This window comes from Lolium rigidum, chromosome 7, assembly GCF_022539505.1.
Source record: "Lolium rigidum isolate FL_2022 chromosome 7, APGP_CSIRO_Lrig_0.1, whole genome shotgun sequence".
Taxonomy (NCBI): domain Eukaryota; kingdom Viridiplantae; phylum Streptophyta; class Magnoliopsida; order Poales; family Poaceae; genus Lolium; species Lolium rigidum.
Window position 1 is genome coordinate 14,126,817 of NC_061514.1, and position 10,415 is coordinate 14,137,231.

Consider the following 10,415-nt stretch of genomic DNA (forward strand, 5'->3'; position numbering starts at 1 on the left):
ATTCACATGTGTAGTGTGGTTTCTGATTATGGTTAAGTATTCGCAAAGGCGGTGTGATTGTGCCATTTTGTCTTTTGACACCAAGTCAAGTGGGTTTGTCTGGTCTAGCGTTTTTCTCTTCTTTTCTTTTGATTTTGAGAAAGGGTTGCTCGACTACTCTGGTTCATGGACCAATCCAAACAAGTGAAGTCAACCGTACTGTTGTTTAAGAAAAGTCAACTCCATCTTGTTAAGAAGGATACAAAATGAAGTCAACCATCATCTCGCTCATACTATCAAGAGACGAGCTAAGAACGATTGTTTCAACTTTTCAAGGGACGGGGTGAAGGTCCTGGAAAACCAGCTGTGTGTCATTGTCAACGCACACATCAGACATTAGTGTACACCTGCCTAGAGTTGCTTGCCCCTCGAAAAATCAGTGTACACTTGCATGCGTATTCATTGTCCAAAGGTTTTCCCATCTGAGAGGTCCTTGTCACCTCGTTTATGAATTTCAGTATTACTAGTCTCCCCTTCAATAGCGGTTCTATCCTTTAAAAAGATGTCAATTTGATGATTCCACTATGTCTAAACTTTGAACCGGTGGTCACTCACTAATTAAGGCCTGAAATCATTACTACCGAAGCCTTAAATATGAGTTGTATGCATATTTTGGATTTAACTTTGACTATCAATTAATGTTTTAATATTATACAACCTCTGTTTGGAAATAAGTAACCCAACTTTGTCTACATATAGATATATCAACACACTAAAATACGTCTACAAATTTATGTCTAGACAAAACTAAGTCACTTATTTCTGAACAAAGTGAGTACTTTATGCCAGGAAAATTATATTGCTAAATTTGCATTTCAGACATTTCTCTAATATATAGTACTCCCTCGGTCTCAAAATGTAAGTTGTCTAAGATTACTCAAAAGTTAAATCCTACTAACTTTAACTAATTTTTTTTTAAAAATACATCTATAATATTAAATGTACACACTGAGATGGGATAGTCCAAGAAAGCAATGAAATTGCTACCGAGCATTTCGGCGCTTAAAAAATAAAATCTCATTACAGCATTTAAAAGTGATGGTAGGAAAAGATAGAACACCAAATCGCAGCATTTCCCCTACGATCTTATCACCAAATGTGCAGCATTTATTTTAGATTGCATGGGATCTCAAAAAAGATTTCCTACGGCGTGCGTTTTTGTTTTTCGGATAGCATCCGCCTCCTATAACGGCTCAAAACAGGAAGGTCCGTTTCGAAATAGGAAATACTCCCACAGAGGAGCAATTAATTAATTGCTAAATTACAACAATGGATTTTCCAGAACGTTGTGTACCCCATTTGGATAGGGATGACCTTCCCATCCGTTGACAAGCGGCATCTACACAGAACATATTTGCTGTTTTTTCTTTCCTGTAAAAAAGAGAAGAAATCAGATTAGCACTTCCAAGTTTAGGGCGATCTGAAAAACCATAGATAAACATCGTGGCATTTCTTTTAAAAGAAGAAGAAGTTCAGATGCAGCAGATGAAGTTTAGGTATATATTATGAACTTTGAGGAATGTTTCTTTCAATTTGAAAAGAATATCACTTGAACACGTGTACGGAAAAAATGTCAGGCATTAAACCCAGACATATCTTTGTAAATACAGCATACGTACCAAAATAAGTACAAAAATTAAATATAGAAGTAATCTGTACAGTAATATATCTGTATGGCAGCCGTTGGATGGAGCCACCTAAAGCATCCAACGGCCCAAACACTGGGGTTGGTCTATATAAACCTTGTGAAGGCCACAGCCTCCTCTTCATCACCCCAAAGCCACCGTCTTTAATTTCCTCGCATCTCTCTGGAGAATGGCCCCGCACTCCTCCGCCGTGAAGCTGCCGTCCCGCACGGCGGCGCCGCCGGGGACGGGCGCGCACCGGTGGTCCCACGCCATCGCCAAGGGGCCGCCGCGGAAGATCAGGATCGTGCACGTCGTGGAGCCGACGGTGATCAAGACGGATGCGCGGCAGTTCCGCGAGCTCGTGCAGCGGCTCACCGGGAAGCCGAGCGGCAGAGGCGGAGGCGTGGCTTCTTCTTCGTCGTCGTCGGCTGAGATCGCTGCCTCGGAGTCGTCTTCGTCCGGCGGTTCGGAGTCCGACCGCGTCGTCGTCGCCCCGGCGGCCGTCAAGGCGGAGGTGAAGTCGGAGGAGGAGGACGCGCCGTCGCCGGACGAGGAAGGGTTCGCGCGCGCGTGCCGGGACACAAACGGCGGCGCGACGACGGCGACCGGCTTCAAGGCGGTGGTGAAGGAGGAGGAGGCGGACGCCGCGTTGCCGGAGGCGGAAGAGTTCGCGCGCGCGTTCGGGGAGGAGGACGACACGTTCGGCGCCTTCTTCCACGGCCTCGACGACTTCCTCCTCAGCCCCTTCGAGGGCGACGGCTTTAGCCTCTGATCCGTCAGCCCCTTGCCATTAGAGCTAAGTCTGAAATTTTTGCCCCCCAGCCTCTCTCTTTCTGTATGTTGACGTATTTAGGATGATGATGATGATGTATGGTCGATCGATAGAGATCTCCCATGACAGAGCCTTAAATTAAATTAGATGTTGGATCACAACCTTCCTGGTTTATTTTCGTTCCTGGTTCATTTTCGATCTTCTGGGTGAACTAAAGGGAGAGAGAAAGAGACAGGCTCTGATCTGACAGTTAGGATATGACACAATTCTTTGCAGTGTCAGACTGTCAGGAGTGGTACAGGTTTAACCTTGAGCCACACGTCCAATGGAGAGAATGCAAAGATCAAGATTCGGTGATTCTAAACGCTACTTGGAAAAAATAACAGGAACTGGTTTTTTTTTAGTTCGGGTAGTATGTACAGTACGTGCACTCTCTTTAGCTGCTCTGGTTAGTTTTACTGAACTTCCCGTGCTTGAAACCTTTGCCTGCGAGAGTGCGAGGCATGATTCAGATACAATGACTGTCGATCTCCAGTCTGAAAATTCCATACAATTTGTCGTTGGCAAGTGGCCCCAGAACCCACATTGTGTCTTCATGTTGGATGTTTCTCACTTTAAGATAGAGGCCAAGCTAATGTACTCTGGTGCTAGTAGAAGGTAGAACAAGAGTTCGAAAAAAAAAGGTAGAACAACATGTCATTTGTTTTATTTCACCTTTACACCGATGCAAGCTGGGTAATGGAATTAAATCGAACAAAAGTAACAATGGCGACCATTTGCTGCTCTTTTTGTGTATCAACTTTTTTTCATCTTATCTCAGTGCTTAATGCCCAGAGTATTGCTCAGCTCCAGAATAGCAGTTGCCTACTCTAGCCAGCAACAAGAGAGAGCTCGCTCAAGTGACTGCTAACATGCACTAGACTTTTTTTTGAGGTATGTGCAAACCTGGAAAATGTTCGATCAGAAAAGGTATATCTGAAAAAGTTAATCAGAATGTTCCACTTAGTACCCAGACACTAGCTCTGATATTCTGGAACCACTACATCTGGCGTGTTCTCCATTAGATTCGGTTGCGGCCCTTCCAGTTTGGTAAGGACATCAGGTGCTCCAGCAGCGTCTCTGATAATCTAAAACACAAAGACAAGACAATCATGAGAAATTGAGTTGAAACATGGTTAAATTTACCTGTGTAAAACAGAGGATTCAGGGGCAAAGGTATTTGCCTAGCAATTTGGTGGATACTGAATTACTGATGGCACTGGGTAACATCAAAAGGACACTACTGTGTAAATTGAGTTGGTAGAGTGATTAGATTATCAGCATCTTAAACTGTAAATGATGTTAATATATGTCATACAGGTGGCATCTTATGCATGATTTCCTGTAACCAAAACACTGACAGCTATGTGCATTTTTGCTCTGGTCTATCATTCTCAAGATGATGCCATGCACTGGTACTTCAGAGGATTAGCCCATGCAGCATTCCCTACTAAGTCTTTCATCAGATTTTATTTTCTCTGAAATCAAGGTGTTTATGAACTAAGTAGAACCAGGTACATTTCTCTCTAGCAAATGAACAAGTTATAGTTCAGTAAGTGTGTTCAACATGAGATGCAAAGTAGAAGAACTAGACATAGGGTACAACTCAAACGTGGAAGCTAAAGTTGCTGATTCTGTATTTTTGTGGAAGTCCAAACTACTGCATTATCCTTATCAATAGGGCATTTAGACAATACTAATGTAAGATGATTATTTTGAGATGGACGCCATATCGTCAGTGTAAAGTGCACATGTACTGATTTTGTTGTTTGCTGTAAGTGTGGGATAAACATACCAATATTTCTTCATCCAGGTAAGAAATCATGAATAAGCGCTGGAACATCCCGTCTGAAAAAAATGGAGGCATGCAATGTAACTTGTCAATCCATGTATATGCAGTACAGTTATTACCTATTCATGGCATCTCAGAATGAAAAATAGCATAACTATACTAAATCATCCTGAGGTGGTGCACCAAATATTACAGGTATACAAATATTACAGTTACAGATAAACAAGGTTGGGAGAGACGAACAAGCTACCATGATGTCATGAACAATGAGAGCATTTCCTCACTTGTCGTTGTGAAAATAAAGTTTAGCAAGGAACACAAAAAACAGCATTCCAACATTTTTTTGGCAAAGAATCCAATGACAAATGCATTGAAGCAAGCAGTGCTTTAACAAGAAAAGGTCAGTAAAATTTCTGTGGTTGCCTTGTCTAAAGGCCAGAAAAATTGGGAAGTTATATAATTGCTACAATGATACTACTCTAATTAAATCAGTACTATATTGCTATAATAAGACTATAACTTGGGCCTCATGTACTTACTAAGAGGTAACTTAACCCCCTCCGAAACAGCATCCCTTATAGGAGCAGGAAGTTGTTGTAGAGCTCCTGCAGTTTGTCCAAGAAAGCCCTTCAGTTGCTCAGGTAGTGTTTCCTCACTTATTTTGGGGGTCTCTAAAAATCCCTCAACGTATTCCTCTTTCATCCTGATAGGCCCCTCCACTGACAGTTGAGTAGTCAGTACAAATCTGTTTTGTATCTGCATACACCAAAAGATGGTAAACTGTGAGACCACGAGTGAAACAACAGAATTCAAAATAACTCATATACAATGAATGAAGACACGAACCATAACTTTAATTTGAAGAAAAGAATTAGCTATGCATGTTGTAGGCAGGTATATAAATGGCACAAACAGTGCAAACATATTGAAGAGGATGTAAAGATAAATCCAAATGTGCGCAATAGCTGTAGGCGGCTTCCCGCGTCTATTGAACTTACTGTATTAAACAACTTGATATTCGATGAAAGTTTGGAGTAACCATCCCTGATCACAACATCAAGTCCCGTAAAGTGTGCGACACTTGTAGGTGACCTCCTACAAAAACCACATGCTTGCTATGTGATACACATATTTGTCAAAGAAATAATAATGTAGATTTGCAACAGGCCATGTAAAGCAAAATTTGAACAAGGCATGTAACTTATTCTAGTGAGAATAAAGAAATGTGAAATCTAATTCAAATGGTAGTATAACTTGGATCCAGAGCTAGTGGCATACTCAAACAAAATCCGGGCTGCAAATGCTCCAGGACTGTTATCACCGAACCACTCAAAGTTCCATCGACCTTCCAGATAGGGTGATCTGAAAAGTGAAACAAATGTTAACGAATAATGAGCAACCAAATGTCCGACAACAGAACTACTTTAGTCAAATATGATGGGAGATCCTCATGAATATGGAACATGAAAATATAGAGATGAATGCAAGTCATTGGGTCTTTGAACATCGTGGTAGACTTGTAGTGATCTTGCTCTTAATTTTGTTCCAATGATGGTTCGGTGTTCAGGATCACACAAATCCCTTCTTCATACAAATTCTACTAATCCAACCATTTAAACTTCTGCTTCGCAGTGAAAGCTGCTCGAATAAGCCACAACATATGAAATGTTTCTTCAGCTACAGCACTTACGTTGTGGGTCGGGGAGTGGGGTTGAGGCGTTCGAGCCCCACAATTCTCTCGTTGACGTCGATCTTCTGCATCTCCGTCGTCTTGCCGCTGACCAAGGATTCGAAGCCTCCAGCATCTCTGAACTGAAAATGGTGGCATTTTTTTAACATGCCCTAGTTGAGTAACCAGTTCGAAGTTCAGTGTCAATTAACAAGAGCATTCGGCTCAAACCGTGATTGCACAACTCAAATACTATCAACATGCATACACAAACACCTAATTTGTTCCGATTTACACTGCACAATTGATGGGCTTACTGGTCGACCAAATCGGAAATAGTGCAAAATTGAGTGCGGCTGCGTAGAATTTTCAGGTTGGCAAACAAATCCAAAAGCCACAGGTATGATGGGGAGTGGATACGATTCGTATGGACCAGTACAGGGCTACAGGCGTATTCATCTGCGGGAACAGGAGACTGGGAAGGAGAGAGGGCTCACGGCGAGGAGGAGGGACTCCTTGGCAGAGAGGCGCTCCATCTCGCGGGCGTAGCTGGCGGCGGGGCCCCCCTGGAACGTCTGCGCCGTGGCCCTGCAGCGGCATGCGGCGGCGCGGCGTGCGGTGAGGCGCACCCGGCTGCCGCGGAGGGCGGGCAGCAGCGGAGGGGAGGCGGGGGCGAGCGTCGCTGCTGCGGCGGTGGCGGCCATGCCGGACGAGGCGACTTTGCCGGAGGGGGGAGGAGCTCGAGATGTCGCTGCCGTGTGTGCTACAGTGAGTTGCTAGAAGCTGCTGTCTAGGCAACGCCACGTAGAATATTCAAGGGGAAATGACCATCACAAGTGTAACCTGGTCCCACATGTCATTGAATGACCTGCTACCTTATTGTCAAAATAAGAGTCCTGTCATGTGAAAAAAATAGAAATCCTAATATTTGTTTTGTTTTTAAGTCAAACTTTCTTAAGTCTGTCTAAGTCAAAATTTCTTTAGTTTGACAAAATTTATAGAAAGAAATATTGAAATACATAAAACAAAATGTATGTATATCTTTTACTTCCTCTATCCCACCAAAAGTGTATCAACGATACATCCAAATTTTGACAAAGTTGAGACACTCTCGGGAGTACAACATATATTTCATGGTGTATCTATTGGTATGATTTGCACATGTTGATAATCTTTTTGTGAACCTTACCGAACTTAAAGAAATTTGACTTGGGAGAAAAAAAAATGGAAGGAGGGGGATTACTGAAGAAGGTGGCACAACATTGAATAGTACAGTACTTCTGAACTGACAACAGCTGCGATTTGGCGATAGTATACTGGAATGATGCAAAATATACCAAGTTCAACCTGGTAAGCTCAACACAGCTGGACAATAAAATGCAGAAAGGGAAAACTCAAAAGGCGACTAACTACACAGGGATCACATGTGTACGAGTGTCCTTACTTCTTAAGCATCTTTCAAAAGATGAATCTAAAAAACACAATCCATAAAATTGCAATACAACAGGCTAACCACCTAGAGCAGCAGGGAGAATAGTCACAGTAGCCAATGGAGAATGAGAGATATCACGGCAGTTCTCAGACTGCGGCACCCTTGCGCTGCTCGTTCTCACCATGGGCAAAGTGGCAGCGGTCGCCAAAGGTGCAGGTGCCCTTGAGGAAGTTCTCGCAGATCTTGGTCTTGTAGTTGCTCCTGCCACCAGGGCCGCCGGATCGAGCAGGGGGTGCGGCACTGGGAGGGTTTTTCGATGGCATGCTGGCGCTGATGCTGGCAATGAGCTCGCGCACCATGTCACTGGCTTGCTTTATCTGGTCGAAGTTGCCCTCAAGCTCAATGTTCTTCAGGTTCGGGTCTGACTCATGGTCACGTATCGAGAGCTTAACCCCTGTGATTCGGCAGATCTGCTTCGTGTTGACTCCACCCTTCCCGATGATGCCTCCAGCAAGAGCGGCATCGACGCTGACCTTGGCAGTAGCTGATGCGCCAAAGCTTCCGGTTGCAGGGCCCATTGAAGCTGGCGGAGGTGGTTCATGTCGACCTCCATATCGACCACTCATAGGAGGAGCATAGGGACTTTCCTGGGACATGTAGGATGGCGGCCCCTGCCTGGCAAGCTCCCTCTCTCCATGGGCAAAATGGCACTTGTCACCAAACTTGCAGCCTTCTGCAGTGTTGTACTTGGTGCACAGGCGTGTTTTGCCAGCAGGTGCTGAATGGGAATTAGCCGAATGATCCACAGGACCTCTTGACGGTGCAGACACAGCAGAATGGCCTAGGTTGTGTGATTTTGATACTGCCTGGTATCCACCGGGAACAAAGTGCAGGAAGTGACAGCTCTCTCCAAAGGGGCACCCAACAGTGCTGCATCATTCAAAACACTACAGATTATGTACTGATATTGCAATAGTAAAAAAAAAAAAGCCAAATCATAGCTGAACCAGCAATTGATGAATCATTTTACACATTTTGTTATGTGAAAGGCTGTACTGCTTGCATTATACTAAGATCTTTCAAAACAAGATAACAATGTTGTAAATGCAAATGTTCACACATTTTATCGATGCTAATTAGTGAAAATGAGCCTAAATTTAGGTATCAAGTATAGAATTGTAATTGAGAAGGTGCAAGAAATAATTTCCAGTTTTGCAGGAATTTAAGTGAGACCAACGGTATTACAGAATTTCCGTAGACCAGGACACTTCAACAAAGATCCAGATAAGTGCAAGAATCAACCAAGACTGACGAGAAACACAATATTTGCAAATACCACGTGTATTCTATATGTGTAGAAAAACATACTAATTCAATTCTAATTGCTTGTATGGATGCTTCTATTACTCGAATATTACAAAACCATATCAGTGCACAAACAAAAGCAAAGTAATAGAGAAGGAGAATAAAGAACAAAAACATGCAATAACAGTGGATTGAGGGTACTGTTATGCATCTTATTTATTCAAAATCAAGAACGAAAAATAGTGAATCTATCTACTGTGCTCATTAGGCAACAATAGAGTGCATACGAATCACAATCTGTAAAAATGCATGCAGGCTCTGCACCAAAAGCAAAATTTGCAGGGGAGAATTAATTCTTAACTGTAATACATAGTGAAACTTAAAATGTATATTGAAAAATTAAAGGTTACCGTTGTGATGTTATTTTGGATAGGTTAAGATTTGAACCTGAAAAACTTGGTGCAAGGCTTCGATTTGCTTGATAGACCAGTTTGTTGTGACTCCGTGTCTGTTGCATAGAATTAATTACAATTTTCCACTAGTTAGAAGTTGCCTTGTTGATCTTCTAATCAAGTAAGCATATACAATTTGTGTCCAATAAATGTGATGAATGAACATAATTTTAGATATAAGATAAGTATGGCATTCCGAGGTTGTTATCCTGCAGAAAATAGTCATGGTTATGTTTCGACTGCATATTGTTGAAACACGAGAACAAAAGCAGGTGGGTGTCTTCCAGTTCGATTTCGATCAAAAGCAGGTGATGTTCTTTCCCCAAATTCGGTTCCCATCATATCCCCTTTCACACCTGTTCTTTACTTCTTTTCAAAGGAACCTCATCTAGATCGACTTTTTTTGGTACAGGCAGGCTGCTCTTCGGTGAGTTGTTTTGGACTTGTGTTGTCGAGCTGTGTTTTTTTCTGTACTGCGTAAGTATTTCACTACGATAGCATGAAAATTGGCAACCAAGACAGCAGGTAAATCTTAACTCCGCTTTCACTGCATTATACTGCTGCCTTCCAGCCGATGCGGACAGCTGATAGATTTGCTATAACTATCATACCTACCACAGCGATTTACGTAGGCAAGATGCAGGTGAATCTTATCTTAATTGGGGATACGGGCAGTACGGCGCGACACCCTCGCTCGCTCCACGCTCGCGGAATATAAGCCCTAGAAACACCCTAGAGAGCGTCCACCTAGAAGATCCAGCGGCACGGACGACGCAGCAGGACGGAAATCCAACAACGAAATCTAGAAGCGGAGGCGGGAGAGACGGGGGGTGGTTACCTCTGGAGCGCTTCCCTCCGGCGGCGGCGCCGTTGGCGGAGTCCGGCCGGGATCTCTTGCGGGCGGCGGCGGCACCGTCCATGGCGGGCGAGCGCTCCGCGTGGAGGCCGAAACCCTAGCTTGCGGTTTGGCGGAGGCGGAGTGGAGCGGAGCGGAGCGGAGGGAGGAAGAGGCCAACTGCGAAATCGCTTGGGTCGGGTTAACGGCGAGGGACGCTGGCGTGTAGGAGTACGTGGCTTCTTATGCTGGCTGGGCTTATAAGCCTTTTTTGGGCCTCGAGTCAGATAGGTGAATTCGCGTTCTGGCCCAATTATGTGGCCACGTCTAGGTTTCAAAAGGGGACAGAAACGAGTGAAAAAAATATGCTTTATCGTTTTCGTTTTCGCCTATTTCATCCAAATGAAAAACAAAATCGAAAACCCTAAAAAAGGGAACGGAAATCACGGGAT

At 43.6% G+C, this 10,415-nt stretch overlaps 2 protein-coding genes across 3 annotated transcripts; both read right to left on the reverse strand.

Annotated features, from left to right (window-relative positions):
* Positions 1 to 3,125: 3,125 nt before the first annotated feature.
* Positions 3,126 to 6,678, reverse strand: LOC124674762 (probable plastid-lipid-associated protein 13, chloroplastic). Of its 2 annotated transcripts, XR_006993070.1 has the most exons (8): positions 6,437 to 6,678; positions 5,961 to 6,082; positions 5,549 to 5,632; positions 5,269 to 5,365; positions 4,810 to 5,026; positions 4,274 to 4,326; positions 3,385 to 3,566; positions 3,126 to 3,303 (listed from the first exon to the last, which is right to left on the reverse strand). XR_006993070.1 is itself a non-coding variant. In XM_047210816.1 (7 exons), the coding sequence occupies exons 1-7, from the start codon at positions 6,641 to 6,643 to the stop codon at positions 3,456 to 3,458; spliced, it is 891 nt and encodes a 296-aa protein (XP_047066772.1). In that variant the 5' UTR covers positions 6,644 to 6,677; the 3' UTR covers positions 3,340 to 3,455. The 2 variants fall into 2 exon arrangements, 1 of the variants encoding a protein (XP_047066772.1); XM_047210816.1 differs by lacking the exon at positions 3,126 to 3,303 and having other exon boundaries at positions 3,340 to 3,566; positions 6,437 to 6,677.
* Positions 6,679 to 7,217: 539 nt separating this feature from the next.
* On the reverse strand, positions 7,218 to 10,048 carry LOC124673840 (zinc finger CCCH domain-containing protein 31-like). The gene is made up of 3 exons (XM_047209876.1): positions 9,967 to 10,048; positions 9,124 to 9,184; positions 7,218 to 8,301 (listed from the first exon to the last, which is right to left on the reverse strand). Exons 1-3 carry the CDS (start codon positions 10,046 to 10,048, stop codon positions 7,518 to 7,520), a joined length of 927 nt encoding a protein of 308 aa, XP_047065832.1. The 3' UTR covers positions 7,218 to 7,517.
* Positions 10,049 to 10,415: the final 367 nt, after the last annotated feature.